Genomic DNA, 20266 nt, shown 5'->3' on the forward strand with positions numbered 1-20266 from the left:
ATGTGTTGAAAATATGATGCTGTGTATCTTCAGACTCAATAGTTAAACAAATTCTTTCAGCATATTTAAATCTCTCCTACCTACCAGGCATTGTGCCCTGCAGAGGATCCAATCTGACTACAAAGATACAATGATATCCTTTCAGGAAAATGGTTGCCATTTTGACACTTCAACAATTGACTTTCCCAACTCTCTCTGCACATATTCACAAACACTCAGGAATTGCTAGAAATGTTAACGTGCATTCTCAATGGTTCTTCTATAGCAGACTTGCCTGCATTGCCTGCTAGAGAATAACATTCATAATTACATGTGCATGCTGCTGTTTTTTATATGGCTATAAACCAAACTGAAAAGGGAAAGTCAGCTTGAGTGTACAAATACACAAGAAACTGGGAAATACCATCAGTTTGTTGCAGAAATGACTCCTCGGCTTCATCAACTGACTTAAAGTGTTTTCAAACATCATTATTAGAGCACTTTTTCTCAGCCCCCTTGATGGCCCCATGCTGTTTCTCCTGAGATGTTGTGTATTTCGCTATAATGTGCATTTTGGCTGGCGCCCAAGTGAAATAATTTTAGTGAGTTGACTATATGAATAGACTATATAGCTTTTCGAAACGTGTTGACCTTCCATCCAACCCATCTGTCTGTCCTCTTGAGAATGTTGCCAGTTTTCATTTCCCCTCACTCCATCCCAGTAAGGCCTGCTGTCAAAGCAGGGCTGAAATGATACTTGATGGCACTTTTTTCAAATGTAGCTGGTGGGTGGTCACATGATTTTAACTGTTAGTGACAGGCAGATCTACATGACTATCCATTCTTGATGTTTTTATTATTTTGTTTCACAAGTGACTGTATTTTATGTGACATTTACTTTCCCACACATTTATTTTGTAATTAATTTATTGTAACTATGGTAAATCCTTTTCTTAGGTTAACATTAGCTTTCCTGGTCTAACCTGTAAACCTCATTTTAAGCTCGCTAACTAACTGTCGTGAGTAAAGATCTTAAAGAAGCAAAGCCAAACATTCAGGTTGGTCCTTTAAATGTTTGCAGCAGTAGCACCATTGTTTCTCTTTCAGTTTTGCATAGGTACTCGCTTTTCCTAAAGAAAGCAATATTCTTTGCACAATGCACTCCCTGGTGTGAACACATTGATTAAAAACCAAAAGAACTGCGGATTCTGAGGAAGAGTCACCGGACCCGAAACGTTAACTCTGTTTTCTCCTTAATAGATGCTGCCAGACCTGCTGAGCTTTTCCAGCAACTTTGTTTTTGAACACATTGATTGTCCATTGTAATATTATTTTACAGACAGAGTTGCAGTAGAATTTCCATTGCTTTGATTGTGTGGACCTTAAAACTAGGACCACACATGAAAATAAAAACCAAAAGAACTGCAGATGCTGTCAATCAGAAACAAAAACAGAAGTTGCTAGAAAAGCTCAGCAGGTCTGGCAGCGTCTACGAAGAAAAAAATCAGAGTTAACGTCTCGGGTCTGATGACCCTTCCCCAAAACTGATGGTAGTTGGGAAAATGTCGGTTTGTATGCAGAAAATAGGGAGTGGGATGGAGTCGTGAGTAAATGATAGGATAGAGCCCGAAGCAAGAGAAGAGCAGTTGGATAGACAAAGGAGTTGATAAGACATAGAGATAGTAGAAACTGCAGATGCTGGAGAATCCGAGACAACAAGGTGCAGGGCTGGATGAACACAGCAGGCCAAGCAACATCATAGGAGCAGAGAGGCTGACGTTTCGGGCCTAGACCCTTCATCAGAAAAGAAATAAGACATAGCCTGCCATTACACACTACCTATTGTTAGTCACTAACAGTCCCCATTAACAACTATTCACCCTCCCAGCCGGATTGTTATCAACTCCCCTGTCTATCCAACTGCTGTTCTCTCTCTTCGGGCTCTATCCTATCATTTATTGCCTGTCCCATCCCCCTCCCTATTTTCTGCATATAAATCAACATTTTCCCAGCTACAAAAACAGAAGTTGCTGGAAAAGCTCGGCAGGTCTGGCAGCATCTATGAAGAAAAAATCAGAGTTAACATTTCAGGTCTGGTGACCCTTCCTCAGAACCGAGGAAGCGTCACCTAACCCGAAACGTTAACTCGTGATTTTTTTCTTCACAGACCTGCCGAGCTTTTCCAGCAACTTCTGTTTTTGTTCCACACATGAAGATGTTGTTGTTGATGAAAACTGCAAGTTCTGTTCATTTTTCCAGTTACTACATGCACAAAACTCTGCTTGCATATTGGAATTCATCTGTATTCCCTTCAACCAATTCCTTCATGATTATCATGTATAAAACTGAATGAAAATTTCCAGGGTCAGATATCTTGTGTATTTGTATCTCAGATTCTTTACTCTATACATGGCAGCCATAAATATAGTCATACAAGAGCTGTCAGGAAAAACTGGCAGCTTGGCCTCCTAATAAATAGTAAAGTTGTTCAATGTTTTGTATAGGCACCTATTGCTAATACTACTGAGTTTGACTTCTGCAGCAGGTACTATAATGGATGTTGATGATTGATACTATTGGCTTTAATCAGTCTTCATCTCATCCAGAGAAGATATTTTGTCCTTTTCCATAACTTGTTTCACATGTTCTGCACATTTAGCTCTGAAAGTTGTGGCCTCAATGGATTTTCGAAATACTTTTAAAAATACTGAGGCGATAAAGTGTTATTTTCTCCTGATGATTTGTCTTTCAAGTGTCATCCTTGTTACACTTCACTGGGGCAGCCCACAGCAAATCAAGCCTTGCTGTTCCTGGAGTCATCACAGAAGTTTTAGAACGCGTACAGAATTTCCCCAGTTTACCTGGCTTATAGACACCCAGGTTGAAAGTATGCTTAACAAGAATTACTATTTATTACCAATAAGTAGATTCTAACTACAGATAAACAATATGAACCATCAACATATAACTCTACTAGTTAAAACACTAACTCCCTTATAAACTCCCTATACTCGTATACAGAAAGGAAAGAAGGGGCAGCACAGTGGTTATCACTGCTGCCTTACAGCGCCAGAGACCCAGGTTCAATTCCACCCTTGGATGACTGTCTGTGTGGAGTTTGCACATTCTCCCCGTGTCTGCGTGGATTTCCTCTGGGTGCTCCAGTTTCCTCCCACAGTCCAAAGATGTGCAGGCTAGATAGATTGGCCATGCTAAATTGCCCATAGTGTTCAAGAATGTGTAGTTTGGCTGGGTTATAGGGAGATGGGTCTGGGTGGGATGCTCTGAGGGGTGGTGTGGACTTGTTGGGCTGAAGGGCCTGTTTCCACACTGTAGAGATTCTATGATGATCTATGAAACATGAGTGCTGAGTGTGGAGGGGAAGACTGAGAAGGTAGTTCAGTAGGCCCCGTCCACAAGATTTGCTGAGATAATCCTTATGGTTTGTTAGGACTTCCTTCTCCAGGTACTTTTACCTGCTTGCAGGAGTCTCAAAGAGCTGGTTCACACTAACAAAGTATCTGGCTTACAGGTTAAAAAAAAACACAGCTTACAGCAACTTCTGAGGAAAAATAAATTGGCTGACTTTATTCAGGCTTGAGGTGTATTTAACAACAGAGAAAAGGGACAGTTCCTATCCTTTTGGAGATCCAATAGCTTCAGCCTGATTATTCACACCCTCAAGCTGTTTAACTGCTTGAGAGCCAATCACATAGTTGTTGGCAGGCAGAAGGCCTTTGCTAACAATATTTGCGCACACCTCCTCATTCAGCTGCTTTGTAACTAGGCTTCTTCTACTGCTTGAAAAAGAGCAACTGTGTAAACAGTACCTCCAATGAGTGTAAGATCAAAGTTCTGCAATCCCTTCAACAACGCTTGCAGTTTAAATCAGTCCTTTACCCAGTCCACAATCAAGAGTGTAGGAAAATAAAAGATGTTGTCTTCACGTCCCATATGAGTTAAATTGGAGTAATCTAAACCAGTGCTTCAATGTGCTGAACTATAATCAAAGTATTGTAAGTGAATTGAAGGTTCACTTTTTTATCTTAAAATGCCATATTTTATTTCTTTTCATCATGCATAAATCTACTAGCCAGCTCGATACTTAGATGAAACATTTTTTGCAAAACTTCAGATCAACATTGACACAATGTGTACTAAGTTCATAAATCAATCATCTTTATCTCCCTGATCAGGATAGAGGAAACAGGAGAATATGCTTCCACTAATGTGTAAATGTGCAATTGATTGTTAGTACAGCTCCAGGATCAGGTTCTGTTCTGATTTCTGAGCACACGAAGTTAAGTCACCCTGTAGAATGCATCTGAGTTTGTATTAAGTTGGCTTAAATCTTAGAATTTTTTTGGTCAAGTCCAAGTTGCGTTGTGGTTTTTGCAGGGATTTCCAAGGAGGCCTAGCAAGTTTTCTTTCCATATCTTGCCAAACCCATTTCATTAAGTATCTTTCCCACCTCTATAGAGACACTCATTACTGATTTAGGCCCCATCTTACCATGTGCTGGTCTCAGAGCAATTTGCAACTCAGTGGATATCTGTTGAGAGGCCAGCATCCCTTGCACCCATACCACCTTTGAAAGTGCACCCGGTCGAGCCCTGGAACAAAGTTCCATCTTCACAGTGAAGGTATTATCCATCATGTTGTGTGGCCCTGTCATGGTGCTAAATAGGACAGATTTCAAACAGATCTAGCAGCACAAGTTTAGGCATCCACGAGTCACTGTGAGCCTTTAACAGCAATGGAACTGTATTCAACCAAAATGTATAAACTTCTGGCCCGACACACTTCTCTCACCCCCGACTCTACCATTACTATCGGGTCAAGGGATCAACCCTGAATCATTGACGATTGCAAGAGGGCATGCCAAGACACACTGGGCATACCTAAAGGTGAGTGAATCTGGCTGAAGCTACAGGATAACTTGCACACCTAACAGGTGAAGCAACATGCAATAGACAGGGCGAAGCAATCCCACAACCTGTGGATCATATCTAAACCCTGCAGTCATGCCACAACCAGTCAGAAATGATTGTGGACAGTTAAACAATGCATTGGAGGAGGAGGGTCCACAAAAAACCCCATCCTTAATGATGGGGCATCCCAGCGCAAAAGACCAAGCTGAAGCCCAAATTGCCAAATGGACAATCCCTCTTGGCCTGAACTACCCAGCTTCACAGATTTCAATCTCAGCTAATTTGCGGCACTCCACGTGATAGCACGAAAACTGTTGAAGGCGCTGGATATTGCAAAGGCTCTAGACTTTAACACCATTCCAGCAATGGCACTGAAGATTTTGTGTTGCAGAACTATCTACACTCTCCAGTGCAGCTAATTCAGAACAATTACGACACTAGCAATGTAGTGTATAAATGTGATGTGGGCTTTTCGGTTGTGTTAAGAAGTTATGAGAGAACGCTTTTTCTTTAGTTAAGTACGTTGATTGCCTACTAAGTGCTTAGCCTATGCTGATTTTAATGTATTAGAGTAAAAGTTTTTTCTTTAAATTGCTCACTAGGAAACCCTTATCTATTTTCAAAAGTTAGTGGTTTTTAGAGATTGTAACCTGATGCCTTCCCTTTGGATGATATAGCAAAGGAGGAGCAGGAGGCGTCCTGGGGAAAACTTATGAAATAGCAATGCGTGAGCAGCAAGACATTTCATGGCAGCAGTGTTCTAGTTGTAATGGGATAGATAAAGAATGAAACAATGAGATAGCAAGAACTGCAGATGCTGGAGTCAGAGATAACAAAGTGCGGACCCATCACCATCCCACCTACCTTCCCCAGCCCCACCCCTTCTCTCTCTGTTAATTTCTGAGCTCCCTCCCACTCCCCGTTTCTGAAGAAGGGTCCTGACCCAAAATGTCAGCTTTCTTGTTCATTTGATGCTGCCTGGCCTGCTGTGTTTCTCCAGCTTCACGCTGTGTATCTCAAGGATGAAACAAGCAAGGGTGGCTGGATAATCATTGATAATCATTAATATCACATTTTTAAGAGTATTAAATACCAGACTTAAATTTTTGAGGCACGTTTTATGGACAATTGATGTACAAATGCAGCAACTTCATGAAACTCGTAGGGGTTTAAATGGGAGATTCTATTTTCACAAAACTAAAGATGGAACTTTGCAAATCAGTCAGCGACCTTTGGGCAATTTGCAACTCATGGATATACCTTTTTTGCTGCAAGCAACTGGATGAACTGTACTAATATCAGTCTGTGTCACACATGCATTTATGTGTTCAGCAAAACCTGGCACGGTCACACGATTTAGAAAAGAGAATTGGAAGGAACCCAAGTAATAAAATTCTGGAATCAATTGTACAGGACAAAATAGGAAACACTTGGAAATGTGAATTAATTATATAGCTTCAGTTGGTTTTACAAATGGGAAGCCATGTTAGAGAAATTCACTTGAACTTTCAGCTAAAGTAACCAAGATGTGGTTAAGGACGAGAACATTTCATATGCTTGCATGTCTGTGAAGATTTTCATAAGTTTCTGTAGGAGGAATGAAACAAGTTTAATTTTTGGTTTGTAGCAATTACTTGAATTCAATCACAATAAATAAGTGGCTTAAAAAGACAAAATTAGTGTTAAAAGGACAATTCCTCTTGTTCAACAGAAAATAGCTTTAGGGAGGATTGAAATACAAACAATGCTGAATTGTTCAGTTACTTGGAAGATGAATAGATTCTTTTAAATTTAGCTGACAACTACTTAAACCCACAAAGCAACAGAACCTATTCTGTGGGTATTTAACAAGCCTAAGCTAGTCAAAACAATGCATCAATCCAATTTAACTTTTAGAAAGACTATTCTAGACTATCTACAGGGTACATGGAAAAAATTACTTTGTATTATAATATCTACAATATAATATATAATTTAGAATGAAGGTTGTCAACTATCTATAATATCTCTTGTATCTAATTATGTAGCACAGACTGGATTTTATGAGATACCTCAATCCCTGCCCCTGGGCAAAAAAAAACTTGGGGAGCTTGTCCACATGCCAGTCTTACACAGCATTTTAATGCTGGGAAATAGTCAGGGCTAGGATGAGGCACTTAAGATGCTATAAATTTTAATTGGCCACTTAAGTGTGTCACTGGCTCAAGACTGAGCCTCCCCACACCCCTATAAAAATCTTGGATGGGTAGGGGGAGAGCATTAGGTGGGGGAGAAGCCCTTAGCTCGATTTTGCATGCCCCATGCCTTCAAACCTGCTCATCAGGGAGTGTAAAATCCAGCCGTACATTAGTAATCCTATTAGGTACCCTTTTGTTAATTCAAATTGTTTTTAACTTTCCATTGTTCCTCTAGGGACTATTTAGAATTCTCTTTATATTGCTTCAGCACATAAACTGGGGCTTGTTAAGAGCTTTGAATCTTTTAACTGTTGGTCTATAGTTTTTTACCTTTAGCAAACTACCTTTCTCCCCATTAGCTGCGAGTTTTGGTTGATATTGACTAAGACTGCATAATTTGACATACCCTGGTAGGTGTCTCAAATGGCACATTATGTACGTAATAGATAACACAGTATGGAGCTGGAGGAACACAGCAGGCCAGGCAGCATCAGAGGAGCAGGAAAGTTGACGTTTTGGATCGGGACCCTTCTTCAGAAATGGGGAGGTGGAAGGGAGCTCAGAAACAGAAAGAGGAGGGGGGTGGGGCTGGGGAAGGTAGGAGGGATGGTGATAGGTGAGTGCAGGTAGGGAGTGGTGGGGATTGGTCAGTGGGAAGGGTGGGGTGGATAGGTGGGAGAGAAGATGGACAAGTTGTGTCAGGTCAAGGAGGCGGGGATGAGATGGAGGGTTGGACTTGGGATGAGGCTGGGGGTGGGGAGATGTTAAAACTGGTGACTTCCATGTTTAGGCCATCGGGCTGTAGGCTCCTGAGGTGGAATATGAGGTGTTGCTCCTCCAGTTTGCAGGTGGTGTCATTGTGACACTGGAGGAGGCCCAGGATGGACATGTCACCCAGGGAGTGGGAGTTAAAATGGTTGGCGACTGGAAGGTGTTGTTGTTTGTCCTCCTCCCATTATGTATGTAAGATGTTTATGTGCAGTAGAGGAGGTACCGTGAGTTATTTCTTAATATCCACAAGTTTTACATTTTTACATGTCATCTCTTTGTTTTTGTTCACTCGTGATACGCTACACTTATGTGATAGCTTGAAAAACTGTGTCTGTTGTGAAGCTAATAACCATATGATCAGAAGTAATTTGTCATCACTTTCAAGAATAAACATTTCAGGTCATTCATAGGCAATCAGAATGCAGATTCTGAGCCAACGTTACATTAAATAATAAAGATCGGCTGCAAATCGATAAATAGAGACAATGGCCCAAATAGTCACTGCAGGTCAGGACCATATGGAACTCTGACACAGCTGATTTAGAGGGAATTGCCTGGGAATGTTACAATTCTGACGGACAAGTCTCTTGGATCTGGAACCCTCTGAAAGTTGGAAGGTTCTGACTGACTTAAATTTAATAAGGATCCAGGAAATATTAGAGCTTTAAAAACCTGCTCTCACTCCTGAGTAACTATTAAACTGAACTGAGCAGGGTCACCATGGACAGCCCCAACCATTGACACACTGTTCTTTCCTCCCTTCTGAAACCTGCCCTTCCTAACGCAACCCCTTCAGATCCACCACCACCTCCCCGTCATCACCTGACTGGACCCAGAACCACCGCTTCTCTTCCCCAGTCTGACCCGTCTCTGCTGGGATTAACACACAACTCCTCTCCATCCCGGTTCCATCCCTACCCAGACCTGACATGCTCATCCCCTCACCAGATCCCAACAGCAATGCTCACTCCTCCCAACCCCACCCCCCCCCACCCCTGCACAATATGACCCCTAATGAATCCAACCCCTAGGCTTCCATTGACCAGACCTAACCCTCCCTGGCTGATTCTAGCCTAGCTGGACCTGACCAACATCACCAAGCTGACCACTGCTGGTCACAACCTTCACTCTGCCATTCTCACATACTGATCATTTAATCTGCACTATCAACACCCTTTCTCCCCCAGTATTCTACTCCCCCACCATAGCATAAATGCTGCCTCTTCCACACTTCACGTCATCTCTGATAAAGAGTCATCTAGACTCAAAACATTAGCTTGATCTCTCTTCATGGATGCTGCCTCACTCTCTGTGATTTCCAGTATTTTTTGTTTGCTGTCTGTAATTTCTCTTGTGTTCTATGATGATCCCCGCTGACTGTATTACTGGATAAGTCAGATCCCAGAATGAATTCTAGCCTGATGGATCTTTTATTTAAGTTAATGTTGTGGTCATTTTTTTGGAAACATATTCCTGTGAGGCTGCAGAGTTTCTTTAACAGCAGAAATTTATTATACAAGGACAAAAACAAAAGAAAACAAACCACATTTTCTAGATTTAGAACGTAGTTGGAAAAAAACTTTAAAATGTGAAGCAAAACAAAGTTTCAATCTATTTTCTAACACCATCACTTTACAGTAATTCAAATCCAGCGAAGTTACCCCTCTATAACAAATCTTTAAGTTTGACATAACTGATCCTGTCTTGTTCTTTCCTGTGAACTGTGATGTTTTCTTACATGAATACCTAAAAATTGAGAGTTTAGACTTTCTCAGCTTTTTAGTTACCTGCGGATGTCTAACCAAGTATTTCAAGTCAAGAAGTTGCACAAAATATGTTTCCCCACTTGGGTAACTGTGCTCCCCCTCTGTACTCTTTTAATTTGAAGAGAAACTATATTTACTTCTGACCCCACTCATGTCTCTTCAAAACCTTCAGTCTCTGAGTTTACTAAGCTAATATCAATCCTTGATTATTTTGAACCAAAACAAGCTAATGGCCTTCAATGCTTATGCTTCTTGTTTTAAACAACACAGAACAAGCAATCTTCCAGGGAGTCCCTGTGCACTGACACATACATATTGGATTGGGTGTTCCAGAAGGACTGCCTAAACTAGTTACTTTTTCTTAAAACTTCAATAAAGTAACCAACCCATTTGTCACTATTTCAAAATACAAAATCTAAATCATGATCTAAAAATTATATATATCATCAGAAGCTTTTTTTAATAGTTGCTGTTCCAGAATTTGCTTTGTTGTCATGCCAGTCATGCTTCAGATTAACTACTGACTGTGCTCTTGTTCCTCCATCTATTTTGAGTAGCTCAAATATTCTGTCATTTGCTGGTTTGTTCTTCCAGTAATTCTAACTCATTTTGAAACTTCTGGTTTCACATCCTGGATTCTTCAAATTCGATCAGATTTTTAGACTTTTTATGGTCTCGTATATTTTCCTTCTTCATAACCTGCTCTAATAACTGTCCAGCTTTTTGATTTAGTAATTTTTGTGGAAACCTGGACTCTTCCACTTGCTGCTTCTGTGGCTATTTGGTTTCTTCTATTTCCCATTTGAGTTCTATCACTGGAGCATAGTTGCTGACTCCAGATCTTCCTGCAATCTTTTCATTAGAATGATGGTAAAGTGTGTGCAGTTTGTCTTGCTTTCATTCTTTCTTTCCAGCTCTTCATTCACCTTTGTAAGCTGAATGGAGGTATACTGTAAAGACTTCACCATCTCTGAGATGGTATTCTCAAATTTATTCTGTACTAATGTTCAGCCTTTTACTTGAACTTCCATTTTGCTCTTCACAGCAGAGCGCTAAGATTTTATCTCCACCAATTCAGAAGGAAGTCAAATGTTCTATTCTACTTTCTGAAAGCTTTTCCTTGAATAGTAAGCCACAGTTTCTGTTGAGTATCTAATATCGATTGATTCGAACAATTGTGACTAATGTGAGATCATGGCATACTATTTCAGCGGAGTCTGTGATGCAGAACATCTGCCATGTCCGGGTGAAATGATTGTACTTGCGCTTCAGCATGATTGATCCTGCACATGAAAGTTTGTGGACATTCTGACAATATTCCTTTGACCTTTCCTTGCTTGCTATTGTTCCAGCAGATGCCCTGATCATTCCATTTCTTAAGTGAATTAAACTAGCCTCTGGAATGCTTACCAGCAACTGTGTTTTCAAGATTCTCCAGAATATGTTGAGGATTGTTTCATGCACTGTTGCATGATGTGAAACTGTCAAACTCGTATTTCACCTGTACATTAACTTGCTTGCTGGCTTTTCAAACATGATAGACCTTTAAAATGTCTAGCAAAATGAAGGTTCAATCTATTTCCCAACACCATCACTTTACAGTGATTCAAATCCAGAAGTTTTACTCCTCTACATCAAATCTTTAAGTTTGACATAACTGATTCTGCCTTGTTCTTTCCTGTAAACTGTGAAGTTTCCTTGCATGAATACCTAAAAACTGAGAGTTAGACTTTCTCAGCTTTTTAGTAAGGTGCAGATCTCTAACCAAATATTTCAATTCAGGAAGTTGCATAAAATAAATTTTTCGACTTGGGTAATTGTGTTTTCCCTCTGTACTCTTTTTATTAGGAGAGATTATTAGATGGTCTAATAATAAGTCTCTTGTCAGAGATTGATTAACTCTGTGGTTTAGTTTATTTAAAACAGTAAAACACAAGCTATGAATCAGACACGAGTAAAGCAACTGATTTCTCTGTGTGCAGCTTGCAAAATCTATAGCAGACTGATTGGCAGGCAGAGTCACAACATGGTTTACACAACACATATGAAGTCCTGAAGGTTGCCTTTTAAAGGCAAAGTAAACCCACAACAGAGATGTCGTCTTTCAGGTGAAATGTTAGCCAATAGTGCCAAGTACCTGGTTAGGTGGATGTACAAGTTCCCATGGCATTATTTTGAAAGACAACTGGTGGATTATCCTGAACAACAAAACCACAAGTTGCTGGAAAAGCTCAGCAGGTCTGGCAGCATCTGTGGAGAGAAAATTAGAGTTAACATTTCTGGTCCTCAGAACTGATGGATTAACCTGGTATCCTGGTGAAAATTCATCCTTCAATCGACATCACAAAATATTGAAATATTGAAGACATTATTGGGACATTATTACACTGCTCTTTTGCTGTGCACCAATTAGCAACAATTCTTACATTATAATAGTGACGACACTTCAAAAGTAATTAACTGACTGTCAAGCATTTTAAAATATTCAGTGGATACGGAAAGATCTGTATAAGTAAATACAAGTTGTGTTATGTACAATTTTCCAAAATCTGAACTCTGTTATTTACATTTGTATGAATCAACAAGTTCTTCTTCCACTGTCGTCCTAAGGAGTTTATTCCGTAGATTTATTAGTTGCTGACACGGTAATGTTTTCAATATTATTGATTTGTAATTTCACTTAAAGAAAGTAGCCCGTTCTTGTGAAATTTGACAGTTGGCATACAGGTAAATACTCCTCTACGTTTTACATAATTTATTCCTATTTTAATAATGGCATGCAAATACAGTTTGACTGTAAATTGATCTCACATGATTCCCTACATAGCAGCAACCGTGTAGAGTAACTTTTGGATTAAAAGTTGGTTTTAAAAAGCTGTAACGATATGCATGATAAACATGATCATGACAAATAATGCCTTAACTCTTTAAACACAGTTTCCAGCCAATTTCTCTTTAACTCTTGTATTGCAGTATCAAAGTTTGAGATAATGAGATACGTTAAGATTTAGAGAAATTTACATTACAATTTCACACTCAAGTGGAAGAATACTTTGTACTAGTTTAGAATTTGTAGAAATTTATGTTTGATCAGTCAGCATTAGAGTAGAATGTTTTAGATTTGAACTTTTAACACTATGTCTAAAATCTATCAAATACATTTTTTGTGTAATTTGCTTTATACATCTAAAATTCTAAAGCTGGATAACTGTTTCTTTCCAGATTGCAGCCATGTACTCCACTGTGAATAAACCTGCAAAGCCGTGGTCCCAAGCAGAGGCAGAGCAGGAAGGTGGGTATGCCAGCATTGATGAGGTGACTCCACAACGGCGCCCATCTACAGCCAGTCATCTGTATGCATCTGTAGCTGACTATGAAAGAGAACCCAAGGCTGCAGGTCAAAATCCATCTGTAAATGATGTAGGGGAGGAGAATGATCCAGGATATGAGCCTATCAGAGCTCCAAAAAAGGAATCTATAGACAAGGAGACTGAATCTAACGAAAACGGATCTCAGTGCAAAGAAGGAGAGCATGACTATGAAAGTATCCGGGAATTGGAACAGAAACAAAAAAATGAACAATCCTAATGTTCAACTGCAGGTCATTTAGCACAACTGAGAGACATATTCTAGCCAATTACTTTAAAATTTGCTTGGCATCTCTCATACTAGATATCTTAAGAACAGAGTTTAAGGAAGAAATATTTCCTGACTCCAATGTACTTCTGCGCCAATACATTAATGAAAAGTGCTTTTATATTTGTTTAATTAGTTTTTGAGGAGGGGAAGAATAATTCCTAGGTGTCTAAACAGGATAAGTCACTTGGTGATTTTCTTTTATATGAACCTGTTTGAGGGAACACAGTAACAGATCAAAGTGCAAAAACAAATAGCTACATTCAGCACAGCTGTGTTCTTTGCACAATGCGGTTGGGTGAACTCTACTTACATTTGGTATATTTTATTTGGGAACAGAAAAATATGTATTTTCATAAATTAAAGGATTGAGTGAATAGCAAAACAAAGCATTCTTCTTTTGAGAGAGATAGTAGGATAGTTCTTCTTTTGATGTATGTTCATTAGTAAATAGCAACATTGAATAAAAACCATTCAAAAATGGTAAATAACCAAATAAGGAGAAAGTAAAAATTTAGATGATTATGTTCCAGATAAATTAGAATGAAGTATATCATTCAAGAGGGCTTACCACAATGACTGTGTGTCATTAAGATTTTGTTGAGACCCACAGTTGGTTTCTCTAATTGGTACCAGTATCTTACTGTTACTCTGACGGAAAAACAATTATGAAGGAGTTTGCTGCCTTCCATTAAATGTAAACTTTATTTTGACTCTCCAAAATAAATCAAGAATGTGTAATATTGGAAAGTGAGCTACAAGACAAGATGCCTTCATTCATCCACTAGCAATGAATCTTCTGAACTGCATTTGCAGCTCAAATAATAGAAAAGGACTAACTCCCCAGGTCAGATCAGGTCTATTCAACACCGAACATTTGCAATGACTGGGAAGAAAACAAAATTCTCTTTTAGATCTCAAATTCTGCACCAGAAACTTGTATGCATTCTAATTTCAGGCTTTGCTGGTAAGCCTCATAAGCAAATAAACTATTGGTTCACTTATCTGAAGGAAAACCACTTTTGAATGTTGATATATAGAAAGCATTTAAAAATAAACTCTGTCTTCCTATGTATCAGCTTAAATGTGCAGCTCCTCCAAAGGTCTCTCACCACTACCTCCTAAAGATGGTAGTGATACAGCTGTACTTTAATCCCTTTGGAGCAACATGGTCAGCCCAAATTCGGGCTATGACCTGTTAACACACAGGGAAGGCAGTCAGAAATTTGCTTGATCTGTTTTCGTTTTTCTCTGCCCAGGCTAATGCTCTGGGGATATGGGTTCTAGAATCCATTATAGCAGCTGACAGAATTTAAATTCAGTTTTATGGTGCCATGAAACTATCAATTGTCATAAAAACCCACCTGATTTACTCGTCCATTCATCTTTACCTGGTCTGGTCGGCATGCAACTCCAGGCACACATCAGTGTGGTTGACTCTAAACTGGCCTCTGAAATCGTCTAGCATGTTACTCCGTTCAAATGTGAATATGGATGGGCAACAAATACGGTCTTTGCCAGTGATGCCCATATCCTATGAAGGAATGAAGAAAATAAATTGTAAAAAGCTGAGGCTCACCTATCATCCTTGTGGGCAGACACTCTACTAGTTACAGCCAACTTGAAAATTTAACTCTACCCTCTGATTCTTGTCTATTAACCAATTCTCGATTTATGCAAATGTACTACTTTACAATTCATTAACCCATTTGTGCATTAACATTTTCTGTGGCACATTATCACATACCTTTTGAAAATTCAATCTACTATACCTTTCTCTATCTACCCTATTAGTTACATCCTCAAAAATTACTCATAAGTTTGTGAAAACACTATTTTCCTTACAAAAAAAAACCTCATTGACTCTGTCTGATCATACAATGAATTTCTAAATGTATTGTTAAGATTCCATTAGACTCTAGCATTTTCCTGACTGTCCTGAAGCAATGTTGGGTTACTCATACTGACAAAATGGTAAAGTCTAGCTAGACACCAAAGTCAATATTCATTCCATTACTTTGTAAAAGTTGCATAATAATGCAATAAACTGCTTACTATAGATTGAGTTGGTGCTTACTGTGCACAAATAGGCCCACAGGCATGAACCTCAATATTAGGATCATATATAGGATCTTAAGTCATTTCAATTTAAACATTTTTGAAGTCTATATTCTAGTTATCTTTTTTAAACTCACAAGGTGCAATTAGCATTGAAAGCACATTTAGGTATTCATACCACTGGTGGTTCTTAAAAAGGTACATTGGAGAATTGTAGCTCAAAACTTGAATGCTGTGACAATACATAATGCACAATTAGGATCCACAAGTAGGCATGATATGTTAATCATTTTAGCAGAGTCCTTTCTCTACCTGCTGACATTGAAAATATATCTTTCAATTGCAGGAATGTGTACAGCAGTGAAAGATCTATGGTAGGTTGTTTGGAATCCGTGAATGATTTGTTATAAAATATGTTAAAACAGGTATTTGCTGGAGCAGAGAAGGTAGTGAAATGAAATTGATCTAATTGATCCAACTCTGTTAACAGAACTTGATGCAAAATGTCTGTAGTTTCTAAGCCTATTTACCAACTGCACTTGTTGTACAGCAGTATTTGTGAACCTTTGTTATTTATGTTCATAACAACATAAGGTACTTATTACATGAAGTTCAACAACTTTTGTATTCACTTTAAAAACACTTTTGTACTTTTTAAAATTACAAGATATATTTGCATATAGCTTATTTTACTGAAGACTAATAGGATACATTTCTAAATCATTTGTTGTTGTAAAATAAACAGTTTTTATTTTGTTTTGTTTTACATGTTTAACAAATTCAGTGTGCATATTTAGTAAAATGGATGAGTTTTAATTAAAAGGTTTTCAACAAACATTTTCTCAGCTGGGCAGTAAAAACTTCTGCATCGTTTGCATTGCAGCAATGCCCTGTGGAGGTGATTTGTCATATCTGAATGTGTCTTATATCATGTTGAGTTTTTGGGAAGTAAAAACTAGCGACCATTTTTAATATAGTATGGCAACATTATTGTTTTGCATATTTGGTATATTACTGTTTGTGCTGAAGTTTTTTCATCACAAAATCGATCCTGAAGTTGAGTGAAATTTGGACCTCTGTTATCAGTAGATTTAGAATGAATCATGTTGATTTTCTAAATTAGGAGAGGAAGCTACTGCCAAGTACTAACCTCACTTCCTCGTCACTTTCCCTTCTCTGTAAATGTACAGCTAACATGTATTGGAGCCTTTATTTGGATTTATTGTCGGAAGCCTGATGATTAATTGTAAGATTTCTTCGTCCTATGACTATAGTCATGGGACCATGCTATGATTCTTCAGTATGTAAATGCTGGTCATATTATTTTGATTAATTATACATTTCATTCAAGCAGGAATCAAGTAACAATGCACAGTGACCCCTTCCTGATTTACCTTGTCTTTTCTCTTGTTGTTTACAACCTTGATGTTTTGCAGACAGTAAGGGCTGCAGATGCTGGAAGCCAGAGTCAATAGATGTGAAGCTGGAAAACCACAGCAGGTCAGACAGCATCAGAGCAGCAGGAAAGTCAGCATTTCGGGCCGAAACCCTTCATCAGGACTGGGCAGTGAGAGGGGAGCCCAGAAGTAAATAGAGGGAGGATGGTGGGGCTTGGGGGTGTAGGGTGGGAGAGATGGTGATAGGTGGATGCAGCTAGGAGCTCATTGTGATTGGTCAGTGGGAAGGGTGAAGCGGATAGGTGAGTAGGAAGATGGACAGGTTAGGTCAGGTCAGGGAGGAGAGAAGGAGGGGGAGGGCTGTACATGGGATAAAGCTAGGGGTGGAGGGATTTTGAAGCTGGTGAAGTCAATATTCAGGCCATTGGGCTGTAAGCTCCCAAGGCGAAATATCAGACGTTGTTCTTCCAGTTTATGTTTGGCCTCACTCTGACAGTAGAGGAGGCCAGGGGAGTGGAAGTGGGAATTGAAATGGATGGCAACCAGGAGGTCAGGTTGGTTGGTGTGTACAGAGCGCAGATGTTCTGCGAACCATTCCCCAAGTTTGCGTTTGGTCTCCCCAGTATAGAGGAGACCACATCGGGAGCAAAGGATGCAATAGATCAGGTTGAGTGAAGTGCAGGTAAATCTCTGCTGGATCTGGAAGGATTGTTTGGGGCCTTGGACAGAGGTGAGAGGGGAGGTGTAGGGGCAAGTGTAGCACCTCCTGCGGTTGCAGGGAAAGGTACCGGGTGTGGTGGAGGGGTCGGTGGGGAGGGTAGAGCTGCCAAGGGAGTCGTGAAATGTAAGGTTCCTGGAAAAACGGACAGGTGTGGGGAAGGAAATGTCTTTTTGGTGATGGGATCTGATTGTAGGTGGTGGAAATGTCGGAGAATGTTGCATTGGATTCAGAGGTTGGTGGGATGGTTAATGAGGACTAAGGGGACTCTATCCTTATTGTTGTTGGGCGAAGGGGGCTTGAGGGCAGAAGCACAGGAAATGGAAGAGATGTAGTTGAGGGCATCCTTAATTACAGAGGAGGGGAAACTACGGTCTCTAAAGTAAGGGATACCAGGAATGTCCTGGAGTAAAATGCCTCATCCTAGGATTAGATGCGGCAGAGGTGGAGGAATTATGAGTATGGGATAGCATTTTTACAGGAGGGTGGGTGAGAAGAGGTGTAGCCGAGGTAGCTGTTGGAGTCATTGGGTTTGAAATGGATGTCAGTGGTGAGTCGGTTTCTGGATTTGGAGATGGAGAGGTCCAGGAAGTTGGGGAGGGGGAGATGCCATAAATAGTCCTAGTGAATTTGAGGGCATGGTGGAAGGTGTTGGCGAAGTTGATGGATTGCTGCAGCTCCTCGCGGGAACACAGTCATTAATAACGGAGAAAGAGGTGAGAGATGGTGCCGGTGTGGTTGCAGAAGAGGGACTGTTCCACGAATCCTACAAAGACGCAGGCATATCTCGGGCCCATGTGGGTGCCCATGGCCACCCCTTTGGTTTGTAGAAAGTGGGAGGAATCAAAGGAAAAGTTGTTCTGCCAAGTGAATGAGAGTGTCAGTGGAGGGGGACTGGCTGGGCCTCTGGGAAATGAAGAAGCAGAGGGCTTTTATACCCTCCATGTGGGGGACACAGGTGTAGAGGGACTGTATGCCATTGTGGAGATGAGATGCTGGGGGCTAGGGAATTGAAAGTTTTGGAAAAGTTGGAAGGCGTGAGTTGTATTGCAAATGCAGGTAGGGAGTTCCTGGACCAAAGAAGAAAGAATGAGGTTGAGGTAGAGGGGGACATGAGCTTAGTGGGGCAGGAGCAGGCAGAGACAATGGGTCAGTCGGGTTTATGGATTTTGGGAGGAGATAGAAATGGGTGCTGCAGGCTTGGGGAACTATCAGATTGGAGGCTGTGGATGGGCGATCTCCCGTGTGATCAGGGTTGGGGTGATGATCGAGGGGACGATAGGGGGAGGTGTCAGAGGTTGGCGTCTGGCCTCAGCGATGTAGAGGTCAGTGCGCCATACTGCCACCGCGACCCCCTTGTCGGTGAGTTTAATAGTCAGGTTGGGGTTGGAGTGAAGGGAGCAGAGGGCTGCGCATTCTGATAGGGAGAGGTTGGAATAAGTGAGAGGGATGGAGAGATCCAAGCGATTGATGTTGTGGTAGCAGTTTGAGATGAAGAGGTCGAGAGAGGGTAGAAGGCCCCAGGAGGGGGGTGTCCAGGAGGATGGAGCTTACTGGAGGCAGGAGAATGGGTCGTTAGAGGATGGGTTGGATTCCCGTTCAAAGAAATAGGCGCAGAGGCAGAGATGGCTTAAAAAGAGCTTGACGTTATGATGCGCGCAGAATTTGTCTACGTGTGGGTGCAGGGGAATGAAGGTGAGCCCTTTACTGAGGGCTGACTGTTCAGCCTCAGTGAGGGGGAGGTCTAAGGGGACATGGTGAACACCCAACAGGGCTTGAGGCTGGGGCTGAGTGTAGAATTGGGGCCAAGGGCAGGCATGGAGACTTCATCAGGAGTGGGTGTGTGCGCTGCAGTGGTCACATAGGCGGAGCATCTGCGGTCTGCACACACCAACAAACCCAGCCTCCCAGTTACCATCTATTTTTAATTCCCCGTCCCACTCCCCAGTCGACATGCCCATCCTTGGCCTCCTCCTGGTCAGAGTGAGGCCAAACATAAACTGATATTTCACCTTGGGAGCTTACAGCCCAATCGCCTCAATATTGACTTCACCAGCTTCAAAATCCCTTCACCCCCAGTCCCAAGTCCAGCCCTCCCCCTCCTCCTCACCTCCCTGACCTGGCCTAACCTGTCTATCTTCCTACTCACCTATCAGCTCCACCCTTCCCACTGACCAATAACCACCTACCTGCATTCACCTATCACCATCCCAACTACCCTCCCCAGCCCCATCGTCCTCCCTCTATTTATTTCTGGGATCCCCTCCCCCTCCTCAGTCCTGATGAAGGGTTTCGGCCCGAAACGTTGACTTCCCTGCTCCTCGGCTACTGTCTGACCTTGATGTTTTGCATTTGTTCCTTGACTGTGATTTCTTGTTGTATCAAAAAAAGTACAAGTGGGAATTGATGGATTGTGTTCAAATGTGTGAACAATTGGTAACATTGTTAAATAAAGATAAAATTTGTTTCGGTCTATTCTGTTGTGATAGTTTAACTCCTTTTGATCCTTATTTGATATGCTTAAAAGTGGAATTTTCACAGAACTAACTGCAAAACCTTACATTGCAGTTGCAATACTTCCTTTGTACCACAATTATTTAACAAAATTAACTTTCAGCCTTGAGTGAAGCAATTCTTCTTCATCGCAGTCTTAAGTGGCTTGCTTAACATTCTGAGACTGTTTACCCTGGTTCTGTGGCCCACAGCCAGGGAAAATATTCTATCTACATCAATCTGTCTATGCCTTTAAGAATTTTGTATGTTTCCACGATACTGCCTGTCCTTCTATTCCATTTCTATTCTACGCCAGAGAATAGACAGCTAGTCTCTTCAA

The 20266-nt window shown here is 40.8% G+C and overlaps 1 protein-coding gene across 5 annotated transcripts in view; it reads left to right on the forward strand.

The window, feature by feature from the left end:
* The window catches only part of pag1 (phosphoprotein membrane anchor with glycosphingolipid microdomains 1), a 161624-nt gene extending 145689 nt beyond the window's left edge, over positions 1-15935 (forward strand). For 4 of the 5 annotated variants that reach the window (XM_048596351.1, XM_048596350.1, XM_048596352.1 and 1 more), the window contains one exon: positions 12847-15935. In XM_048596351.1, the coding sequence (XP_048452308.1) occupies positions 12847-13212 (366 nt within the window). In that variant the 3' untranslated portion in view covers positions 13213-15935. The remainder of the gene's footprint in view (positions 1-12846) is intronic. The other variant, XM_048596353.1, reaches the window with a different exon arrangement.
* Positions 15936-20266: the final 4331 nt, after the last annotated feature.

This window comes from Rhincodon typus, chromosome 4 (genome assembly GCF_021869965.1).
Source record: "Rhincodon typus isolate 14 chromosome 4, sRhiTyp1.1, whole genome shotgun sequence".
Lineage (NCBI taxonomy): Eukaryota > Metazoa > Chordata > Chondrichthyes > Orectolobiformes > Rhincodontidae > Rhincodon > Rhincodon typus.